Here is a 21,305-nt window from a genome sequence, read left to right as displayed (position 1 = left end):
CGATGTGTTATAAATAAAACCACCTGGATGGACCCATCTCCTTTCGAGGCTAAACTTTAGTTAACCTAGCCCATCTAGCTCTCTGTTGCTGTGTTAATGACTCTAAAAACAAACAAAAAAAATCAGCCCTATTGTTGAAGTCGCATCCGAAACTTAACAACCAGCAAAAGTTTCACAGGACTATTATCAGTTAATTTAAGTTTATGTTACTGTTCCAGTAAAATTAACTGTATTGATTAAACACAAGGTCACAAAAATAAAATAGTTTCACTGTTAACCAGGGAAACAGATTGAAGGTGAAGTGTTATGTTCATTGTTAAGGCTCATTCCCTTTAATAAATACTTTAAAAATCAAGATTTGACAATTTCAGGTGAATTAAATTAATTTTTATATTACACATTATAGACTATATCAGTAAGAAATATAACTTTGTTATGCACTTACCGTTCTTTTCAGGTCTTTGTAATCCTTTGAAAATGGCAGTTGAGTTGCAGTGGGAAAACCTGAAGAAACGTGTATTTCATTATATTAGATGCAGAATACTAAACCTCATTATCCCTCTGTTGCCAAAATTAGAATAGCAATTTGAGGGGTAAGGGCTCTAATTCCAAGTTCATTGAATGCAAAAAGTACATTGCCATCATCAAGCCAGAAACCTAAATGAGATTCACTCAAAACATTTCTTTACCTTAACTACAGCTTAAATACCCTTTTTACATTGTATGAGAAAAGCAGAGTACTTTTAGATATTTCTGTTTCAACCCACGGGGGGCATCATCGACTCCAGAGGCTTTGTTGCATGGTAACAAAACCATGTTAATCAAGGGAAACCTGTACACCAATTCTGAAAGGTGAGCACTCTTACTGCATGCATACAGGGACCAAATAGCATGCAGTTTTCCCTATTCCTGCAATACCTTTCACAGCATTGGTGGGGCATGCAGATGTATGCCTTCTCCAAGTTCCCAAAATACATGCAGACTGTTACCATATTCTCATGAACCCTCTCACAGCTGTGCACGGAAGAAGAGTAAGTCCTTTGTTCCATGGTCAGGCCAGAATCCACATTGTTCCTCCTGAATCCTAGGCTCAACTATTGGGCAGAGTCTCCTCCCCAGTACCTTGACACAGGCTTTCCCCAGGTTCCTGAGAAGAATGATCCGCCTGTTGTTGGAACAATCCCTCTGGTGCAACTTTTTTTTTTAAAAAAGGGGGGCTACCATCCCTGTTTGCTGTCCACCCCTGCAGCTTTTCCACCACCGAAGCCTCAGATCGTTGTACTGATTTCATCTATGGTGACAGACTCTGATCCACAAAAAAGTGGATTCCTTGTGAGAGAGCATATCAGAATGCTGAACATTATCTTCAGCACTTCCCCACCCCAAATGAAGACAGCCCGAGTAAAATCCTACCTCCCCCTCCTGAGAAGCTGAATGGTTTTCCAAAACATCTTTGAGTCTATGGCCTCCCTATACTTCTCCCATGTCTGTGCCTTCATCGCCATGACTGCTTTCACTGCTGTTTTTTGGATTGTTGGTAGCTTTCAGTTGTCTCAGGCTACCCAGTGGAAGCGTTGCTCCTTCTCCTTCATCATCTTAACAGCTCCCTTTGCCACAGGGTTACCACCTGACAAACCCCCATTACCTTCTGGCCACAACTCTGTGCAGCCACTGCAATGAACAGATTCAGTGTCCCTAAGTCACTCAGCACTCAAAATAAATTTTTCCAGAGGTTTGTGTTAAATTCATTTCAGCCAGACATTCCCAGCAAATCAGGACTGCTCATCTGGGTCGTCCAGGTTCATCTGGCTTCCTCCCCATGCACCAAATCCAACTCATTAAGCATTGATTGGTTGATAGCTCTGCCCCTCTCTTCTCCCAAAACACATAGCCTCAAGACAGAAGATACAACTATCACTGACTTTTGATCTAGGGTGTTCTGGCACCATGTAAACTTATGAGCATCCTTGTGTTTGAATATGTTTGTTATGGACAATCCCCTTGGCTTTCAAAGAAATCGAGTAATGATTCACCACACGGGTTTAGACCCATGTGACCATTCTTCCCAATCCCACCCCTCCAGGTATGTCCGTTATTCCCTATGTGACCATTCAAGTCTCCCAGTAGGTCTCCAAGGTCTCATCCTTCCCAGCCATCTCAAAAGCACTGCTCCTGACTCCTACCTTTCATTTAGCAGGTAGTGAGCCCATGTGTCATATAGCCATATCAAGCTGAGTTTAGCTGGGTTACATGAATGGTCCAGTCACTAGGCACCAGCTGATGAATACCATCCCCAAGCTGACCCCCAATCATTCACATTTTTAAGATCAGGAGCTGTAGTAAATAATAATGCAGCTATGAACTGGTTACAACAGACAAAAATACGTTAAGTGAGACCAGCCAAGAGATCACAAAGTCAGAGGCAAAACAAGTCCAAGGGTGGGGGCTACATGAGGTGTTCATGGAACAGATGGTTCTTGAGACATTTCTTGAAGTTTGAGAGGGATTATGATGAATTAATGTAGATGGGGGGCTCATTCCACCATTTAGGACCACACACAATAAAAGTCTAAAGTGAGATTTCTCATGTGGTCAAGGGATCTCCAGATGACATTGGTTTGCTGACCGAAGGAGGGTGAGACAGATCTTGATGAGCATCTTTGGGGCATTACAAAGTGGGCATTGCTATAACAGTATTAAAGTTGCTGTATACCTCAAAAGAAATTGACAGAATCTAAGACATTTTATTTTGTCAAAACAATGTCGTATGATGTAATCGCTGCAGTACTCTCTGTTTTGGCACACTGTCTATGCAGGGTCCCCCTGATCCTACCCTCTATCCATGATTGACTGACATAAATGTGACACCACCACCACACTTTAAATATTTGAAATATGTGTGTTTACAGTAGATGTCTTAACCATGTAATTTTTGCCTTGGCATGAATGTGTTTTGTTAGCGTAATTGGCTAACCTGTGTGTGCCAGTGCCAGTATTAAACTAATACTGACTGTTAATAAAGAGAGCAACTTCCATTTAAAAAAACTGGTCTCCATCTCCTTTATTAAAATAAATAATAATAATAATACATTTTATTTTATAGGTGCCTTTCAGAGCACACAAGGACACCGTACACAATTATACAACGAAGAACAATCAGAATTAAAAATATTTTGAATTGAAGTCTATGGACAGCTTTACCCTTGACATTACTGTGAAAAAAAACAGTATAATATATATCCATCCATCCATCCCTCCATCCCTTTTGTATCCTCTGGTACTATGCAGGGTCATGGGAGTCTGGAGCCTATCATATAAGTTATGGGTGCAAGACAGGGAATAACGCAGTATTGGGCACCATCTCATCGCAGGCCACTCACACCAGTGCCTCACACATTCACACCTATGGACAATCTGACAATTCCAAAGTTGTTTTTGGATTTTGGAGGAATACTGGAGACCCAGATATATGTAAGTGTATATTTGTGCAAAAGTGTATGTAAGTGTACATTTGCTCAGAACAAAAAAACACGATTAACATTAGAACATATGAAAATTAAGAGTAACACAATGAAAACTAGTGAAAATCTCTTCTGTTCTCCAAAAAATTACTGACATGTAGTTGGATTCCATTCCAGGTATTTATTAAATTTCACCACCAGCTCACATAATTAATTTATTAATTTAAAAAGAATGAGATTAACTATACAAGGTATGTTAGTGGTCGACTCAAAAAAATACATGGATATACTGGATGGTTGCTGCAAATATGGGGGTGATGTTAGCAGATGATTTGAAATGGACAGAGAGAGAGAGAGAGAGAGAGAGGGGCAGACAGACAGACACTTTATTGATCCTAAACTGGGGAATTTTACAGGCATAATTGCATAGTGTTACACCAAAATAAAGATCATTTACACATAATTTTCTTTAGCTGCCTAAGAATTTTGCACAGTACTGTATGTATGCTTGGAGGCCAGGGGGTACTAACATTCACCCAAAAGTAACATGCATTTTTATACAACATATTTTGCCCAAGGGGTTAACGATTCCTGACTACACCACTGTATGTAGAAATATAAGCGCGTCATTTATATTAACTCCAGTTGAATGATATTATTTTTGTAGTATTTTCTAAATTTATATTAAAGGGGCTGAATCATATCAGTAAAACTATGACAATCAATGTAACCTACACACAGCAACACAAAACACTGTCTTGCGTGTACGCCCCTAATTTAATGACAACTCCCTATGAACCCATCCATATGAAAAATATCATGGTCTTTAAATGTACTAAACAGGTCACTATTACCACTAAATAAATGTATTATGTAATGATTTACATTAAGTGCATCTTCATAATGCATTTATATGAACATGACAGGTTTAATATAAATCAGTATAATATACATTAATATACATTACAATAGCAAACATTATAATTGTATAATTTAATTCATGTATATTAATATATGTTTTGCTCATTGAAAGTGTTATGAAAGAAATACTTTAAGACATGTTAAGGTTTACTTACATGCTGCTTATTAATGTCCTAAGAACACATTATAAATGGATTATGAAGGTGCACTTAATGTAAATTTACTCATACATTTTTTTGATCCAAAGTGTACTGGATCAACAGCACTGCAGTGGACTAACATTCCATCCAGGCTGTGCCCCCGTCTCATGCCCATTGGTCATATGGCGCATTTCTACCACCATCAAGAACAGAGCCGTACCCAACCCGTGCTACAAACTAGTGCTTTTCCATTGCAAAGTATGCAAGCTGTAACTGCACTGACATGGCCCTGCTTACTAAGAGTAACCAAACCAAGCTGGTGAGAGGCATATCACTGCAGACAGGAGCCGAACGTTGAGTAGGAGGTGCAATGTAGAAGGGGTTTATAATGGTTATCTGATAACCTAACCCTAACCTTTGGTATAAACCCCTCCTACTTGATATTGCCTCTTCAACTCGACACTCGGCTCCTGGCTGCAGTGATATATATGTACTTGGAGCTGGTAGTGTCACCACCATCTGATTGGTAGAAATGCACTTGCATAACACAGTGATTCCCAGAGACTTGCCAGCAAAAATTAGTTACACAGTATATAATAATAATAATAATAACACATAGTAAATCATGATGCACACCGTGTGAACAGTAAATAAGCATCTCTTTGGTTTTAATATCACTGTCGCTCTCCCAACTGTGGATATGGATCTAGAGGAGGGATAGACACAGCATCAATGTATGCATTATAGGAATTCCATGTATCTACATTGGATGTATTAAGATGTACTTTTCCATAAGGGAAGCATTCAGACATAATATATATGACGATATTTAATTGAGGGAACCAAAGGTAAAGACAATAAACTAGCTTGATTTCTGGTATCCTGGATAAACCTTGTGACCTAAACTCAGTAACTTGTAAACAAAAACATCAAATTGTTCATGAACATGAAAAACACAAAAATAGATATTAACAGCTGTCATCTCAGCTATTGAAAATTGTTTAATCTATTTTTGCTGTTTAGTGACCAAAATCCATTATTGCCTGAAACTAACTTTATAATTCTCTTTTTGTTTGAATTAGCAATTCCAATACACCACAGTGACTGCCTGTTCTATTCATAGGGATCTCTTATGTACGCTGGCTTTTGTTCCATACAAATTAATTAGATCTCTTCTGGAGGTTGATTGAATTCAGACTATTTGTTAACATTTCTGAATTATTTATGAGAAAAGGATACCAGCCTTGCCAACATCAGCGTAAATAATATAAAATAATAGACTATATATTGAGTTGTGTTTCATTTGGTGAAGCATTTTGGACATTAATCAAAAACATACCTGTACCAGGACCTGCAGTCTAGGTAAAACCTAATGGCCTGGTCATTCTCGTCTGAGTGATATACCAGCAGCCCATCAATTCGAAATAACCAAGCTGCTGATGGGGAAAAACAGCACATACAGATGGTACCCAGCTGATTGGGATCCGCATTCAGAAGTCCATCCAGTCGTCTCACCTAGTTAAGTTTGCCGGAGGGTGGGGGTTATTTGACAAAAAACGCAAGGGTGTTAAACGATGGTTTTGTTTCCATTTGAAATGTGAGACATTAAAACGTCCTAACATAAAAAAGGATTTACTAGTGCGCTATTTCCTTTCTTTCTAATATGAAAGCAGTATGTCGTTGATTTTATAACTAATTCGAATATGGTACGCCTTCTTTATTTTACTCTCCTGGATCCAGCATCCATCTCCTAGATCTGTTTACTTCCTACCGACCCTGATTCAGCAGGTTCCGTGCATTTCCAGACAGTCGTCCAAATAGACCTTTCCCCTCATCATTAAGTGTATGTTAGTAATCCTGGTTTAATCCGAAAAGGAAGACATGGGTCGCCTTCGAAATGCTCGGCGTACAAGCGCACTCCTTCCAGCAGAAGGGCCTCGGTGAAGCTCCACAAATCAGCAACAACCCCTGCACCCCCATACAACTCAGCATGGTACGAAGCTTCACCGTGACGCCCACCAAACCCTTCAGACAGCCTTCCATCGTCACCCCTCCTGCATGATTTGAAACGTCATCGTGAAACTGTGCACAATCCACACCCCCATCACCCCTCCCTCGTCCGGTTCCCCCAGCACTGAACGCAGACTGCCTGACCGACGCCTATTCGCGGCTGGAGGCTCGATCTGCTCTGCGCCGTTCCCGGGCTGCTGGAAGTGTCAAGAGCTTTAAAGGCGAGAGGGGAGTCCGGTCATGCAGTAAAGGAAAAAACGAAAAACATAACAGACGCTCGACGATTTTACCTGGTTTCAAGACACTTTATTATCTTAAATAAATAATAATGCGGAAGAGTCGGAGAGGTCGGGATACACTGTGACTGGGACGTGGATCCGCCAGGTTCCTCCTGCGTGACGCCATTGATTACCCGCTACGCCGTTACTCTTTTTTTTTTTTACCTACAGCTGCTACATTAACTGTTACCTGTTAGATTTGCAGTCAACTTTTTCAGTCTCAGAAAAGACTGAACATCCATCTGAAGTGAGTATCCATTATGTGCGCCTTTGCAGTCCCTGCGCGCATTGCTTCTTTTTTTTTTTAGCAAACTGTATGCATGATAAACGTTTTCATCGGTACGGAGCGGGCCTGGTAGCGGAGTAAGCCACGGTTCCGCGGAAGCAGCACTACGCTTGCGACTCGTCTGGCCCGCATGCAACAGATGTCAGCGTGTCGGCCGAGGACTGGAGCCGCCGTCGTTTATTCCTTTCGGTGCAGAGAGACCTCGTCTAACTGGGAGACGCGGAAACTCGGTTGAACAAGCGCAGGTTTATTCGATGGCCGTTTCCGCATCTCCAGCTGCACTATTTGGAGTGCAGAGCAGAGTGTCTGCGTTCTGTTTGTGAAGAGTAACGGGGGCGGGAGTCGTGTTAACCCAGACAGCCTGCTGTGGGATATGGGGGGCGTTGTGTGTCGGGGGGGATCACGTGTGTGTTAACTCTTCCTTTGAGTGAGTGACGCCGCACAGCACGTGGATCAAATTGGGATACGGGGTTCTCCGGAAACGTTTGGGGCTGGATATTGGGACTTCAATGACCAAATTGCTGATTTACCGCATAATCAGCGATAGCTTAGGTCGCTGCATGGTTGTTTAGAAAACCACAACTGCTGTAAACAGAAATGCCTTCCTGCCTAACAACGTGCGTTTGTATTCCCCGGGAGAGTAGAAAAGAGTTTTTTTATGTGCACAAACAATGCGGGGAAAGTGTTGCTTGTATGATTTGTGTAAACCCATCATACTCTGGATCAGTTCTAGTACTGGTGTTACTTAGTGCATATAGCTGGTTTTTCGGATATGTTCAAGGTCACTGTTGTTGGGGCCATTTTTAGGATTTGAGCCAGCAATGCTCAAGTGATCAGCATGATCCTTCCACACCTGTACGTATGGGATATTGCCTTAGGTGAAGGCGGTGCCTGTTTCTATCCAGTATTGTTGGTAAAATGGTGGAAGCTCTTTTGATACAAATCATTAGTGTGACTGTACACTCTGAGGCATTTTTCTAAAAACAGATCTCTTAGCATCCATTACCTGTAAAGGATATTATGAAGTCAGGCATGACTCTGGTTACAGTAATGACCCCGCCATTTGAAGAACAAGCTGCTTATTCACTTAAAGGCTTCTCACTCCTCTTTTGTCCTTATTGTACATGGTCTTTTCTTTCAAAACCAGTTTCTTTTAATTATCCTGCATGAAAAGCGTTTCATTGTGTCTTTCATTCAGTGAGCTGGGAGTGTCCCTTCTCTGCGGTGAGGGTGACCTCCCTCCTTAAAGGGTGGTGTGATGCACAGAAACATCTTTTGGTCTCCGACACTCTCCATCTGCGGCTACGGTTACACAAAGTGTGGCCAAGCCAAGGCACACCCAGGTGTTTGTACCGTAAAGGGCACGTGGGTGTGTTGGCAAGAAAGTGACGCTGCTGCTGTGACGTCTGTCACGAGGCTTAGGGCCACCACCCGGCCTACCTGTGGACATTAGGTGCCTTGTGCTCGTGTGTGGCTCTTGCCTGTCAGTCAAGTTCTTAATACCAAGCTGTCTAACTTGCTGCTTGTTTATGTAATCTATTAAAATTGAAAGTTCCCAAAATGGGTGCTTCTTACTCACTTCTATAAAAAGAAACAAGCCTTTCCATCTTCTCATCGATTGAAGGGTTGTTTTTGTACAATAGGGTGGATTAGGAGACGATGAGTGTTGCGTCTCTGAAGTACGCATTCGCTGTTTGTCATGACAGTTTAAAGTATTTCAGATATACAACCCAGCTGGGGGTAGGTACTTCCTGGGTAAGGCAGCTTTTTTCTTTTCCCAAGTCGAGCCCCTCAACTCCTCCGTTCTCCACAGTTAGTAACTGTGAGAGTCGGCCTTGCTGGAAGGTATCCTTTGGGTCAGGATCACAGCTGCTCATACATGTATTTATTCATGAGGTCCTCTGCTGTAAGAATGTTTTTGCAAAGAATTATAGTGATACTTTATTCATATCCATGAGGAAATCTTTTCGCCTTTTCCATCTTGCTATCCATGAGACACACAAACAGGTGAGAGCAAGCTTGGAGGTCAGTGCAGGGTCAGCAGCATACAGTGTCCTGGGAGTCATTGGGGCCTTGTTCAGTGGCACGACAGTGGCATCAGTCTGCTAGCCCTGGGATTTGAACCAACAACCTTCCAATCACAGGCATGGAGACCTATCCCACTGAGCCACACACTGCCCCTCACACATACCCAAGATGAGACCTCACTGTTGCCCAGGCCCGTGGCTGCAGTCGGCAGCAAAATATTGCATGTCTGCGTTTTTTTAAATTGAATCACATGGCATTAAGCCAGATAATGGAAAATTTAAACAAACACTATTTTCTATTTTTATGTTAAAAGTCGGGTAGGGTAGTTCCCAGTCAAACTAGCCCCAAAAAGCTGAGTCCTAGAATATTGTAAGTTTTCACATGTTATAAGTTTTCACATGCATTAACTGGAAAAAAAAATGCCCTTTTATTGTGCCCAATCATAGTTCCTGGGAGGCAGTTGTGGGATCTTTTCTTTTTTTTTTTTTTAAGGCTCAACAATTTGGGGAAAGCTCTGATAGTGTTTTTTTTCTGACAGATATTGCAATTGCAATTTAATTTGTTTGGTCAGACGTGCTGTATAATGCAGCCTTTGTGATTTGCTAATTGTGTTGTTTCAAGCTTTGTTAATGGGATTTTCCACTACTGCCACCTCTCAAAACTTTGTTTTTACAAAGATTGCAAATTGCCGTGTTACTAGTTGCTGTTAAAAGTGTAAAATACTTCCAGATTGTCACCCTCCTATCTGATGTTCTTGCGCTCCTCCCTACTGCGAAGGGTATGCACATGACGTCACAGCAGGCAGAAGTCACTACACTCACACCCAGTGTCAGCTTAAGCTTTCGGCTTGAATACTGCAAAAAAACACATCTAAAACGAGATAGAGCTGTCGTGCGATTGATTGTACAAATAGATTAAATAGGAAATAGGGCCTATCTTTTTAGAAACTTCCAAAAACTGATACTGATCCAAATACCGGATAGGTGCATCTCTAGTTTATGGTGATAAACTTGCTATACTGGGTTCAATTTGGAAGGTACGCAAAAGTGCAAGGAAAAGAGAGAGAAGTAGTGTAACAAAATGGAGCATATGGAATTTTATTTGTATTTCAATTACATTGAATGCATTAATGAATACCTTTTTTTTTTTTTTTTTTTTTTGCACCTGTGTCTGTATTTCTACCTCAGAAAATTCAGTCTCTGCAATTCAACATAAACATGCTCTGAATTTCCTTTCAATTTTTATATATATGATAGATATAGTTATAGATATGGAAATTCTAGAGTCTCTAAAGGGACATGGTTGGAAAATATTATTTATTATTTTTATTGCTATTATTATTATTATTATTATTTATTAGTTTTGTTTTCCTGGCGGAATGTTAGCTGTGCCTACTGTGAGCGATTGCAAAAACATTTGTGTGGGGCTTCAAAAATTTTGCGTGGAACACAAAACTATTTCTAAATATGTTAGAACTCTGTCCCTTTAGGGGCTCTGTAAAATTCTGACCAATGGCAAAATGTTTTTGTGTAATATTGCTGACCCAGCAGAGGAGTACTGATGGCTGTGAAAGTTGCCAGTAGGGCTGAATAATATCACCTCGTGTTATAATCGCAATTTATATGATGCATGTGTAATAATCACCAGAGCTTTTGATGACGGGTGAAACATTTGTCCGGGCACCAGCTTTTCGGTACTATATGGACGTTTACTTACGCCCGCAATTTATTAAGAAGATTAGTAGTGTGCGTAAAATATTAGTAATCTATATATATTCAGCATATTATGTTTAATAAACGTGTGGGACTTTGAACTGCAAAAAGTACCGCCACAACACCAGCATCTTCATCTTGTTTATCCATGATAACTCCTCTTTCAAAAGATGTAATGGCTGCTGAGCTGTCCCTTTCTTCACTGCCACTTCAGCTTCCATGATGCAGCAAAACTGTTGTGTGTGGCATACTCCGCTAATCTAATTTAATAAACATAAGGATATAGACTGCTAACTTATTTTAGGCATACTGCTTTCCAAATTGTAGGCGTAAGGTAATGTCTATATACTACCGAAAAGCTGCTGTCCAAACAAATGTTTTGCCCATCATCTAAAGTCGTGATGATTATTGTGTATGTGCCATATAATCATGAGTACATCATGCAGCCCTACCTACCAAGTCTGATTAGCTGAATCATGTTACAACTTTTTTTTTTATTCTATGGAAAAAGAAAGATCGATCTACTGGCCAGATTTAATAATGAATTATAAATGCACTGTGGACCGTATAAAACCATATCTGGGCAGGTACTCTGAGACCTCTAAGTACAGTTGTCATCCGTCCCATATTGAAAAGTAATCCCTATTTTGAACCAATGCAGAGCATGTTTTGTCCCCTATTTTCAGATTCCCACTCCGCCCCAATAACTAACAACTAACAAAATGACTTGTTCATTGGGGTGACAGTGCAGCTTCATATAAAATTGTGTTAAGCTTAACCTACATATAAGCTTTTTGCATCTCCCATGCTTATTTAGCATAAAAGTTACTTTATAGTTATATATCACAATAGTTCCTATTGTTCATTGGGAAAGCAACCCATGAAAGCAGACAGGTCTGACAAAAGAAGTCGAGGACCCAGGAATTCAGAATCAGGTTCCTGAACTTTGGTGCCTATTGGGTGCTGTGCGCTTTGTATGAAAGTGTCCTCTTGGAAAACAATCACGTTAACATGCTTGTGTGATTGATATATCTGTGTGATGAGGGCTCTTTAGATGGTGTGTAGTATGGAAAAGCTACAGTCAGACAGCTTGGCAAGTGGTTGCTCTGCTAGGCCAGAGGCTCACTGTGTGCTAGTGAAACCACCCTTTTCCAAGTAGAACTTCAGGATAATTTCCTTATTTTCATGGTTTTAGATTCTGTTATCTATCTTGGATGCCAAGAAAGATCTATACTAAATGGAACAAGTGTAATAAAATCTGTCCTCTGTATCTATAAAATGCAAAATTATTCCACAGCCCTGGTGGCAGCTTCTGACAGGCTCGTTTAGCTAGCGTTTCCCCTCATGCAGCATGTTAGGATGACAGACCAGGGCCAAATGATATTCAATATGATCTTGTTTAATTACTTTTTAATGCATTGTAACATCCATTTTATAAAAATGAAATCATTCAGTATTTGAGGTGTTCTGTCATGTGGTGCATACACACTGGTATATAAGGTTTTTTCTGTCTTCTTTAGACTTCATTAACATCCTTTATCCCTTTTTTGAGGCTGCGCTACTTTCAGTTCTCCTTGAGCTCCTAATTCTGTATCGCTGATGAACAATTGGCACAGTGAGTTTACAAAATTTTAATACTTCAGAGGGAACTGAGATGTTGTGTGATGAACAGAGTGAATAATGTAATGAATCTCTGATTAAGTAAACGGCTTATTTTATAAACTGTTAACTACAATTATTAGTCATAGGGATTGTTCTGCAACTGTTGGTGATAAAAATTGTGAATGTCACATTACTTTGAGGGGAATTTAAAGATGCAGTCCATGTTTTATTCATAGTTCAGAGGTCAGTAGCTGTAGATGCCTCAGTTCCCAGCAGTTTCATGCCTCATTTGCCAGGGCGACACATTCAGGTCATGGGGGGGGGGGGGGCTACGCAGACCTGACGGAAATGACGGCATGTGGCAAGGTGTGCCGCTGGGTCCCCGCTCCAACCCCACCCTGTTTGCTCCACATGCTGAAGAACGGCCTGTGACATACTGCCAATAGCTGTTTGTGGTTATGGGAATCTCCCAGTTTTCTCCTGGAGCCGCTCGACAAAGGCTTTCCGTTACCACTTCACAAACCAGAATCCTAGACTTAAAGCCCGGCTCCAGTACCTTCTCCACTCCACAGCGTCACCCACAGCAATGGCTGTACACTCTCTCTCCTCCCCAGTATGTTGGCATGGCTCAGCGACTGCTTCTGGCACGAGCGCCTCTGGTTTCCCGAGGGCCTGGGCTGGGCCGACCTCCAGGACCGGGATGGCCGTATCTACGCCAAGGCCCATGATCTCTGGGTCACCATCCCGCTGGCACTCTGCTTTCTCATTGTGCGGCACATTTTTGAGAGGTCAGCTTATTCCTCCTACTCTTCATCTGTGGTCCTGTCCCATTTGGTCTGATCTGGCTTAGTCCTACATTTGTTTACCTTTACTCCTTTTGTGTTCTGGGATGATGATGATGATGATGATACCTATCTTACCCCGTCAGAGTGGTTGCCACACCACTCGCCTTGCTGCTGGGGGTCCGGGAACGGGTTCGCCACAGGGCCACTCCCAATCCTGCGTTGGAGGCCTTCTTCTGCACAGTGACCAAACACCCCGCTCAAGTGAGCTCCCCATGGCCGTTACTTTGCACTGTCATGGATGCACATGCTCGTTGCATTTTGATCATTGCTCTCTCCCGGTTCCTGTACCCTCAGGCTGCAGTGCAGATCTTAAGCAAACAGGCGGGAGTCTCTGTGCATCAGGTCCGCCGGTGGTTCCGCCGCCGCAGGAACCAGGACCGACCCAGCAAGCTGAAGAAGTTCAGAGAGGCCAGGTAGCCAGCGAGGCAGCTGGCCCCGTTGCGATGGGTCACATGGGGGAGGCAGGCAGGGGGCGGGGGTGGGGCGGTGGAGAGATTGTGTTTATCGGTATTTTTGCCCACTGCTTCTTGCTGTTGTACCAGGTCACAGCATAAATGTCACAGCTACTGAAACCACGCAAGTGTCACGTAGGAAATGTCACCTGCCCAGAGTGCTTCCTGCTCTCTCTCCTTCCTCTGTCTCTCCCTTTGTCCCTGTCCCTACTCCCGTCCACCTCATCTCCTTATCTTTCCCTCTTCCACATTGTGCCCCTCTCCTCTCCTCCTGGTGCTGTACAGGGTGTGTGGCATCACGCTATCTGTTGAATGTACAGCCTGGGCCCTGCATGCTGTGGGTCTGAACAGGCCAGTTCTCCTTACGGCTGATTCACACTTCGCTTTTCTGTGTGCCGCTATGGTCCGTGCACAGGGTGAGTGACATCATAGTCGTCATCAGCGGTGTCTGGTGGACTATGTGCCTGCAGCCCAGATTTTTATGTCCGGTGGACGTTATGCTTGTAGCTGCACTTCAACTGCGCATGTGCAAGGAAATTGACTAGGTATTTCCAGTAGGTGACTCCACTGACATTTACAGAGTAGAAGTCGACAAGGAAAGAATAGAAAAATGTTGTTGTTGTTGTACTTATGGTGAGCAGTGATATGAGGAGGGCAGAGGTATCCACATACACTATATGAACAAAAGTACTGTGACACCTGCCCATTACACCCACAGGGGTAATCTCTTTCTTAATCCATAGGCATCTATATGGAGTTAGTCCCCCCCAGCTACAATAGATGCCACTCTTCTAGGAAGGCTTTGCACAAGTTTATGGAGTATGTCTGTGGGAATGTTTGCCCATTGATCCAGAAGAGCATTTGTGAGGTCTAGCGCTGATGTTTGACGTGAAGGCCTGCCTTGCAATCTCTGTTCTATTTCATCCCAAAAGTGTTCAGTGGAGTTGAAGTTGGCAAGTTCTTCCACACCAAAGGCAGTCAACCATGTCTTCATAGACCTTGCTTTGTGCACTGGGGCACAGGCATGCTGAAACAGAAAAGGGCCTTCCACAAACTGTTCCCTCAAAGTTGGAAGCATAGATTTGTACAAAATGTATTTGTATGCTGAAGCATTAAGAGTTCCCTTCACTGGAACTGCTCAACTATGGAAGCCCATTCCATGAAGCTCCCAGCGCTGGGGTTAATGCCAGAGGAAGTCTGGAACACTGTACTTACTGAGTCAACAGAGCACTGGCGACTTCCATGTACTATGCACCTCAGCAATCTGCGACCCCGCTCTGTTACCTTACATGGTCTGCTACTTTGTGGCTGAGTTTCTTTTGTTCATAAACGCTTTCACTGTACCATTATACCACTTACAGTTGACCATTGAACATCTAGCAGGGAAGAAATTTCACAAACTGACTTATTGCAAAGCTGGAATCATATGACAGTGTCACACTTTAATTCATAGTGACCCATTCTTTCATAAATTTTACTAACCTGACTGCTTGCCTAGGTGCATGATTTTATACAGCTATGGCAATGGGTATGAATGAAACACCTAAATTTGATGATTAAAAGGTGTGTCCCAGTGCTTTTGTCCATATAGTGTATCTAATTTTCCATACCATCCAGACATCATACCGCAGTTTAGGGTATTTACAAAAACAGCATTATTCCAGCAATTTGCTTTGTCCAGCAGAAGTCCCAGCAAATTTTGTTACTAATATTTCGAAATGCCACGGTATTATTATAATACCTCAAAAACTTAGTAACAACTTTAAAACTGTTCATAAAATTCACTGCATTTGTTTGTGTTTGCTACAATACATCTGCCCTCTCCTGGTTTGTTTGAATATCATTGCTGTATGCATGCACCGACCTTGACCGTCAGCGTCCATGGACAAATGAAGTATGAATGAGTGAATGCGCGTACATGACTGTGCAGATGATAACGGCACTCAGAAAAAAACGAAGCATAAATTAGGTTTTAGATTTAGGTTTTAGTTGCTCTGGTGATTTCTCTGCAGCTATAGACTATGTTGAGACTCTGTGTTCTCTTGCAGTTGGAGATTTACCTTTTACCTTCTTGCTTTCATTGCTGGCCTGGTTGCGCTCATAGATGTAAGTAAGTCGCCATGTCACACTCTTTATTAAACCACCTGGCCATTCTTGGGCACAGATGTGATGTCAGCACTTTGTCATGCTAGCAAAGGCAACTAGGGCCAGGAGTGCTGTATGAACAGATTACCTGTGAATAGGTGGGTTATGTTGGTGTCACCTGATAAATGCATTAGCCAGGCAGATGTGTGATATAAATGTCCTTCATTCCCTTCGTAACTGTATTTTGGTATCCTCCTGGGCTCATGTCACAGTCTGATAACTGCCATGCAAGTTTGTTTACTGACTGGAATTCTCCTCTCTTCCCAGAAACCCTGGTTTTATGATTTAAATGAGATGTGGAAAGGCTTTCCCACCCTGGTATGCAGGAAGCCTCTCAATTCACACCACAGCATGTCTGTCTGTGTCTCTGTCTGTGTCTCTGTCTGTGTCTCTGTCTGTGTCTCTGTCTGTGTCTCTGTCTGATTGCAGCCGTTGTGGGTGGGGCCATCAAAATACTCTCAGGCTCTTAACTGTCAAGGCCCCTCCCAGAGTGGATGTTCAGACAAAGGGGAGGAGGGGGTGTGAGAGAAAAACAGTTGATGCAACTCCCACGCAAAAGGGGCCAGGAACATTATTACATGCATTTATCCTGTGCATGAAATTAGTTTTAGGTTTTAAAGTGCACAAAGACATTGGTAATCCAGAAAATAGTCTACAGACGCAAAAATGTGTTTTTTGGGCTGAGTTTTGATCTGTTATGTGATCTAAAGTGCGAAATCTGTTGTCTGAACTCCTCAGACGCTGCTGCCTTCGCAGTACTGGTACTACATGATAGAGCTGAGCTTCTACATCTCTCTGCTGTTCAGCGTGGCCTCTGATGTCAAGCGCAAGGTGAGCTGTCCCTCAGGGTGGGCGTGGGCCGCTCCTGCTGATGGAAACGCCTGGGAAGTTCAGGCATGCCCAGGACTGTAGCACAGGATTTTCAGTCTGCAGTCTGCACCTCACCATCTCTCTCTAAGTAAAGCTGTGACATTGTCCCTGGTGCATTCTCTTCTGTTTGCGTCACTACCTTCTGCCAGCCATAGTTAGTGTGCATAATTCCCTAGAGTCTCCCCTCTGAATTGGGGAGGTGGTACATGCCATCACCTTCATGTGGTATTGTTGATATGCTTCTGCTCATGTACCAATAAGCCTCGGAAACGAATGTGGACTCCCTGGGTTATACTCAGCTGGTGACTCCTAGACCACGTCATGAAAAGCAGAATCACCTGAGAGCTAACTGTTATTGTATGATAGCTGTGTACAAGTGTATTCAGTGAGTTTAAGGACGGTCCATTAGCAAAAAATGTGCTGGTACCAAAACACTTAAGGCACTTTGTGTGGACGGTCTCCTCCAGGACTTCAAGGAGCAGATTGTGCACCACGTCGCCACCATCATGCTGATCGGCTTCTCCTGGTGTTTGAACTTCATCCGGGCCGGGACCTTGATCATGCTGCTGCATGACGCCTCAGACTACCTCCTGGAGGTAGTGGCGCGCTATACCAGTGCCTGCGGCCTGCACGCGTAAATGCCTGCCTTTTAGCCTGGCTACGCTTGTGTAAGAAAGCAGCATGATTGTAAGCTGTAAAATTTCTGCTAGCCTGTTACGTGGAAACTTCCCTTAACTCACAAGCAAATAGTGCCATCACTAGCTTAGCGTGTGTGCAGCTCTACACGGTTCAGACTGAAGGGCTTCTGCTTATTGCTGCCTTATGGTGCTACATCATCAGCTGCAGGTACGGCACTAGCTGAATCCGCCATGTGTAACAAAAACTAGTAACCATGGCTCATTTAGATCCAGCTGTCAGGCATAACTCCTACACCTTTAGCTATAGCATAATCTTAAACTATATATGTATTTTTTACGACTGAATTCATAACCACATTATCAACATTGTCCACTGAGTAGCAGTTTTCCAGTGCTGACATGGCCCAAGATGCCAGATTCTCCTAGCAATTTCACAGTGCATTAATTTCAGAGAAATTTGTATATTGTAATGTTGAAACACTTTGACTTTCGAGCTAGTCTGGCAAATGGGCACCACCTACGGGCTGCTATGTGTTTAGGGTGAAATGTTCTTATATTAATCTCTCTGATTTTGTCGAGCTATTTCCCTGATTGCGATACAGTTCAGTAAAATCTAATAGTACCACAAACATTGCTAAGAATAACAGTTTCATCGTAACATCTCTGAACCTCTTTCTTTTCCCTTCAGTCGGCCAAGATGTTTAACTATGCAGGCTGGAGGAAAACTTGCAACTATATCTTCATCCTGTTTGCTGCTGTCTTCTTCATCACTCGTCTCATCATATTGCCTTTCCGGTAAGGAGCAATCTGCATGTGTAGCCATTGTGCAGAGCAATGTTGCCATGGCTCGCCCCACTCCTGGGCCCCACCGGGGGCGCCTGTGTCCTTATCAGACTCTGTATCCCTTCCCAGGATCATGTACTGCACGTGGGTGTACCCAGTAACCATCTACCCCCCGTTCTTTGGATACTACTTCTTCAATGGTCTGATGCTGATTCTGCAGTGTCTGCACATCTTCTGGGCTGTCCTTATCCTCAGGATGGCCATCAAGTTCCTGCCAGGAAACGTAGGTGTTTTAGCGCCTGCCGGTTAAGCCATGTCCCTGCCTGAGTGCCAGGCCTGCTGTCTTGTGTAAGGTTGTGTAAAGTGAGGGATATATTCAGTGACCCTGTTGCATAGCTCTGAATGACACTCTGGTTGCCTAAGCAAGCCACACCAGGCTGAGATGGTCCTGTCCTGTTCTCTAGGAGATTGTGGAAGATGAGAGGAGTGATAAGGAGGAGACCGATGAATCTGAGGAGGAAGAGGAGGAGGAGGAGCAAGGGAAACTGGAAAATGGGCCTGTGAGCAACGGCCACTCTGCCCTCAATAACAACCACTGCAAAACTGAGTGATGTTCCCCAAAGGGGGCAGTAGCAGTGGACCCGCCCCCTCCCCTGGGCCCAGTATGCATACAGATGCTACACATGAAACATGACCAAGTCCTGCTTAGATACAAATACCAAGTCTGCAGAGAGCTGTACCGTGGGCCTCAGCGGATGCTGGACGTGTTACAGCGCCGTTGGCCCCTTGAAGGGTCCAGCTCTCCGTCTTCCTGCCCTGTAGGCTGAGAGGTGGAGGGTAGATGAGACCACCTGCACCACATTCTCATTTCCGGTGCCTTAGCACGTGATGGGTCTCCCTGTCCTCTTTCTCCCTAGTCCTGAGGGACAGTGTAGTTCCGTCTGATGGCCCACAAGCACTGAGCTGCCCTGGAGAGAGAACTTGATTACATCAGGTACCTGTTTCAAACCCCTCAATAGAGATGTCCCTCTCAGTCATTTTATGCTGCCTTCCCAGCCACTTGGGATTTTCTGTTTGGCCAGCTGGGATTCCCAAACCTTTCCCATGCTTTGCTGGGGGCATGTCAGTGCTGGACCTCTTACAAACAGACGGCTCCACACCAGTGTGCCTGCATCTTGTAGTTTGGATTGGAGCCTGGGGGCGGGGTTTGTGGCCGGGTCTTGTTCCTTTCTGCTGCAACCAGAATTAGCACCTTCTGAGATATGCTGCTCTCTGCCAAAGCCACGTGCCGACGGAGCCCTTATGGGCCTTTTGGGGCTAGGTCATCTTCATCTGCGAAAAACGCCGAAACCTGAGGTTGCAGTTTTGAAATTCACTCCATGACGGGCTGGAAAGGAAAGTGATTTGTCCTGATTTGGGACAAGAGTGGATGTTTTCTGTGTGTGCGCGTGCATACGCGCGTGCGTGTGCGCACGCACATGGATGTGCATGTGTCACGATCTATTTGAAATCTCTTTCCATTTCAGAAAGTGGATGTAAAACCAGCCAAATCCATTCAGAATGCCTACTTTTGTCCAGGGCATCAGATGAGGTGAATCGAGGCAGCACACCTTACAGTACTGCCCTGCTCTGTCATTCAGTATTGCTCTGATCTGTGAATGGGACCGTGAATGACCTGACTGTGTTGGACCAGTATGTCTACAATCTATGATTCCCCTTTCATAATTATGGCTTTCAGTTTTATTTTCAGAAAGTGCCACAACCCTATGTGTACTTCACTCTATTGACCATTTTTTCAGCAAGAACTAACACAGAACACTAGGTCATTTTCCACAGTATGTAGAGTCTCTCTGTCTCCCCCGCCAGCCTTCCTCCACAGTCTTCCCTTTCTTTCTTTTATGTTACCCTCTTGACCTTTCATAGTGGCAGTAATGAGTGAGAACGGTGATGTCATCTTGTTTTACTATGTCTGGAAGTTTGTCTGATTTTGTTGTGGGCGAGACAGTGATGTTTACTGTCATGGCTATCCCTCAGCCGTGACATTAGCCGACAGTGTAATGGGGCAGACAGGATGGCAAGTGAAAATTTAACATCTGAATGGATCTGAACTTTTATAATTTACACAGGTAAGGTATCTGAAATTGCGGTGTGTGCTGGATATAAAATATTGTTTCTAACCTACAGTTCTAAAAGAACCTGAAAAAGAGAATCAGCTCCATTAAATGAACAGAAAAACAATATGTAATTGAGTTTTCTTTGTTTGAATATATTAAACATTCTAATGTTTATATAGTCCCTACATACTTTTAGTGTGGCCCCTGCCTTGTGCCCTGTTCTTTCTGCTATAAGCTGACTGCAGCTGATGTCTGGGTAACATTTATGGGAAATGGATGTATATATAACTATGTCCACCTATCATGTATCCTGGGTATCAGAAGGAAATGAGGCTATTGGATCCATTGCTTTAGAGCTATTTGTGTATATAGATCAAATTCAAGTAAATGGGGAAAAAAAACATTTGCAGCTGAGGTCCCCATCTTGGTGGTAGTGTGCAGCTTTCAGCCTTGAATGTGCCATGTCACTGACTGGGGTGTCAGTTACACCTCAGTGCTCTAATGGCACTGATCCAGGTAGTTTTGTGGTTTGGATAGAGAAGCCAAACGGCAATGCACCAAAATGTCATCTGTTCACCTTCACTTACCTTGGTCAGAGCTGCAGATACCTGTTCCAGGCAGCACAAAGTAGATGGCGTGGCTTTGGTCTGTGAAGAGATGTGCAACATGAGGCGATCATGTGAGCTCCACTCACGCACAGTGGAAGTGATATTCAAACCCCCAATCGTGGAGTGTGAGGTCACCACACCACCCGACAAAATGATCATAGCAGTGATATAGTCAAATAAGTCAGAAGTACCTTTACTCTTCTGCACTGCACCCATCCTTGCCGCTTACAGCGTTGAACTGGACTTCCAGGCTGCTCGAATTGCCCTGAAACTGCTGCCATGCCATGGGACTGGAAGTCAATGAGGCTGTTTCTAAAGAGCATAAAACAGGTACAGTGTTAATTGAGCCTTCCATATTTGGAGCTGTGCTAATTGATCTTTCTGGGTTTCTGTCAATTTCCTGTAGCAACTC

At 43.3% G+C, this 21,305-nt stretch overlaps 2 protein-coding genes across 3 annotated transcripts in view; both read left to right on the top strand.

Moving 5' to 3' along the window:
• Positions 1 to 3,045, top strand: part of LOC111841541 (regulation of nuclear pre-mRNA domain-containing protein 2-like) — a 53,887-nt gene extending 50,842 nt beyond the window's left edge. The window contains exon 14 of the mRNA XM_072705748.1: positions 1 to 3,045. This exon is cut by the window's left edge and continues 460 nt beyond it. The gene's annotated coding sequence lies outside the window, so the exon portion shown is untranslated.
• A 3,630-nt stretch (positions 3,046 to 6,675) lies between these two features.
• On the top strand, positions 6,676 to 20,459 carry LOC111841093 (ceramide synthase 2-like). 2 transcript variants are annotated; one of them, XM_023806588.2, is made up of 11 exons: positions 6,678 to 7,057; positions 13,053 to 13,226; positions 13,367 to 13,484; positions 13,578 to 13,696; positions 15,784 to 15,841; positions 16,148 to 16,198; positions 16,619 to 16,711; positions 17,218 to 17,346; positions 18,077 to 18,183; positions 18,301 to 18,454; positions 18,636 to 20,459. In XM_023806588.2, the coding sequence occupies exons 2-11, from the start codon at positions 13,054 to 13,056 to the stop codon at positions 18,780 to 18,782; spliced, it is 1,149 nt and encodes a 382-aa protein (XP_023662356.1). In that variant the 5' UTR covers positions 6,678 to 7,057; position 13,053; the 3' UTR covers positions 18,783 to 20,459. The 2 variants fall into 2 exon arrangements, with proteins under 2 accessions (XP_072561851.1, XP_023662356.1); XM_072705750.1 differs by lacking the exon at positions 17,218 to 17,346 and having other exon boundaries at positions 6,676 to 7,057.
• The last annotated feature ends 846 nt before the right edge of the window (positions 20,460 to 21,305 follow it).

This window comes from Paramormyrops kingsleyae, chromosome 23 (genome assembly GCF_048594095.1).
Source record: "Paramormyrops kingsleyae isolate MSU_618 chromosome 23, PKINGS_0.4, whole genome shotgun sequence".
In the NCBI taxonomy this organism is placed as follows: Eukaryota; Metazoa; Chordata; class Actinopteri; order Osteoglossiformes; family Mormyridae; genus Paramormyrops; species Paramormyrops kingsleyae.
This window is presented reverse-complemented; position numbering and strand designations above follow the sequence as displayed.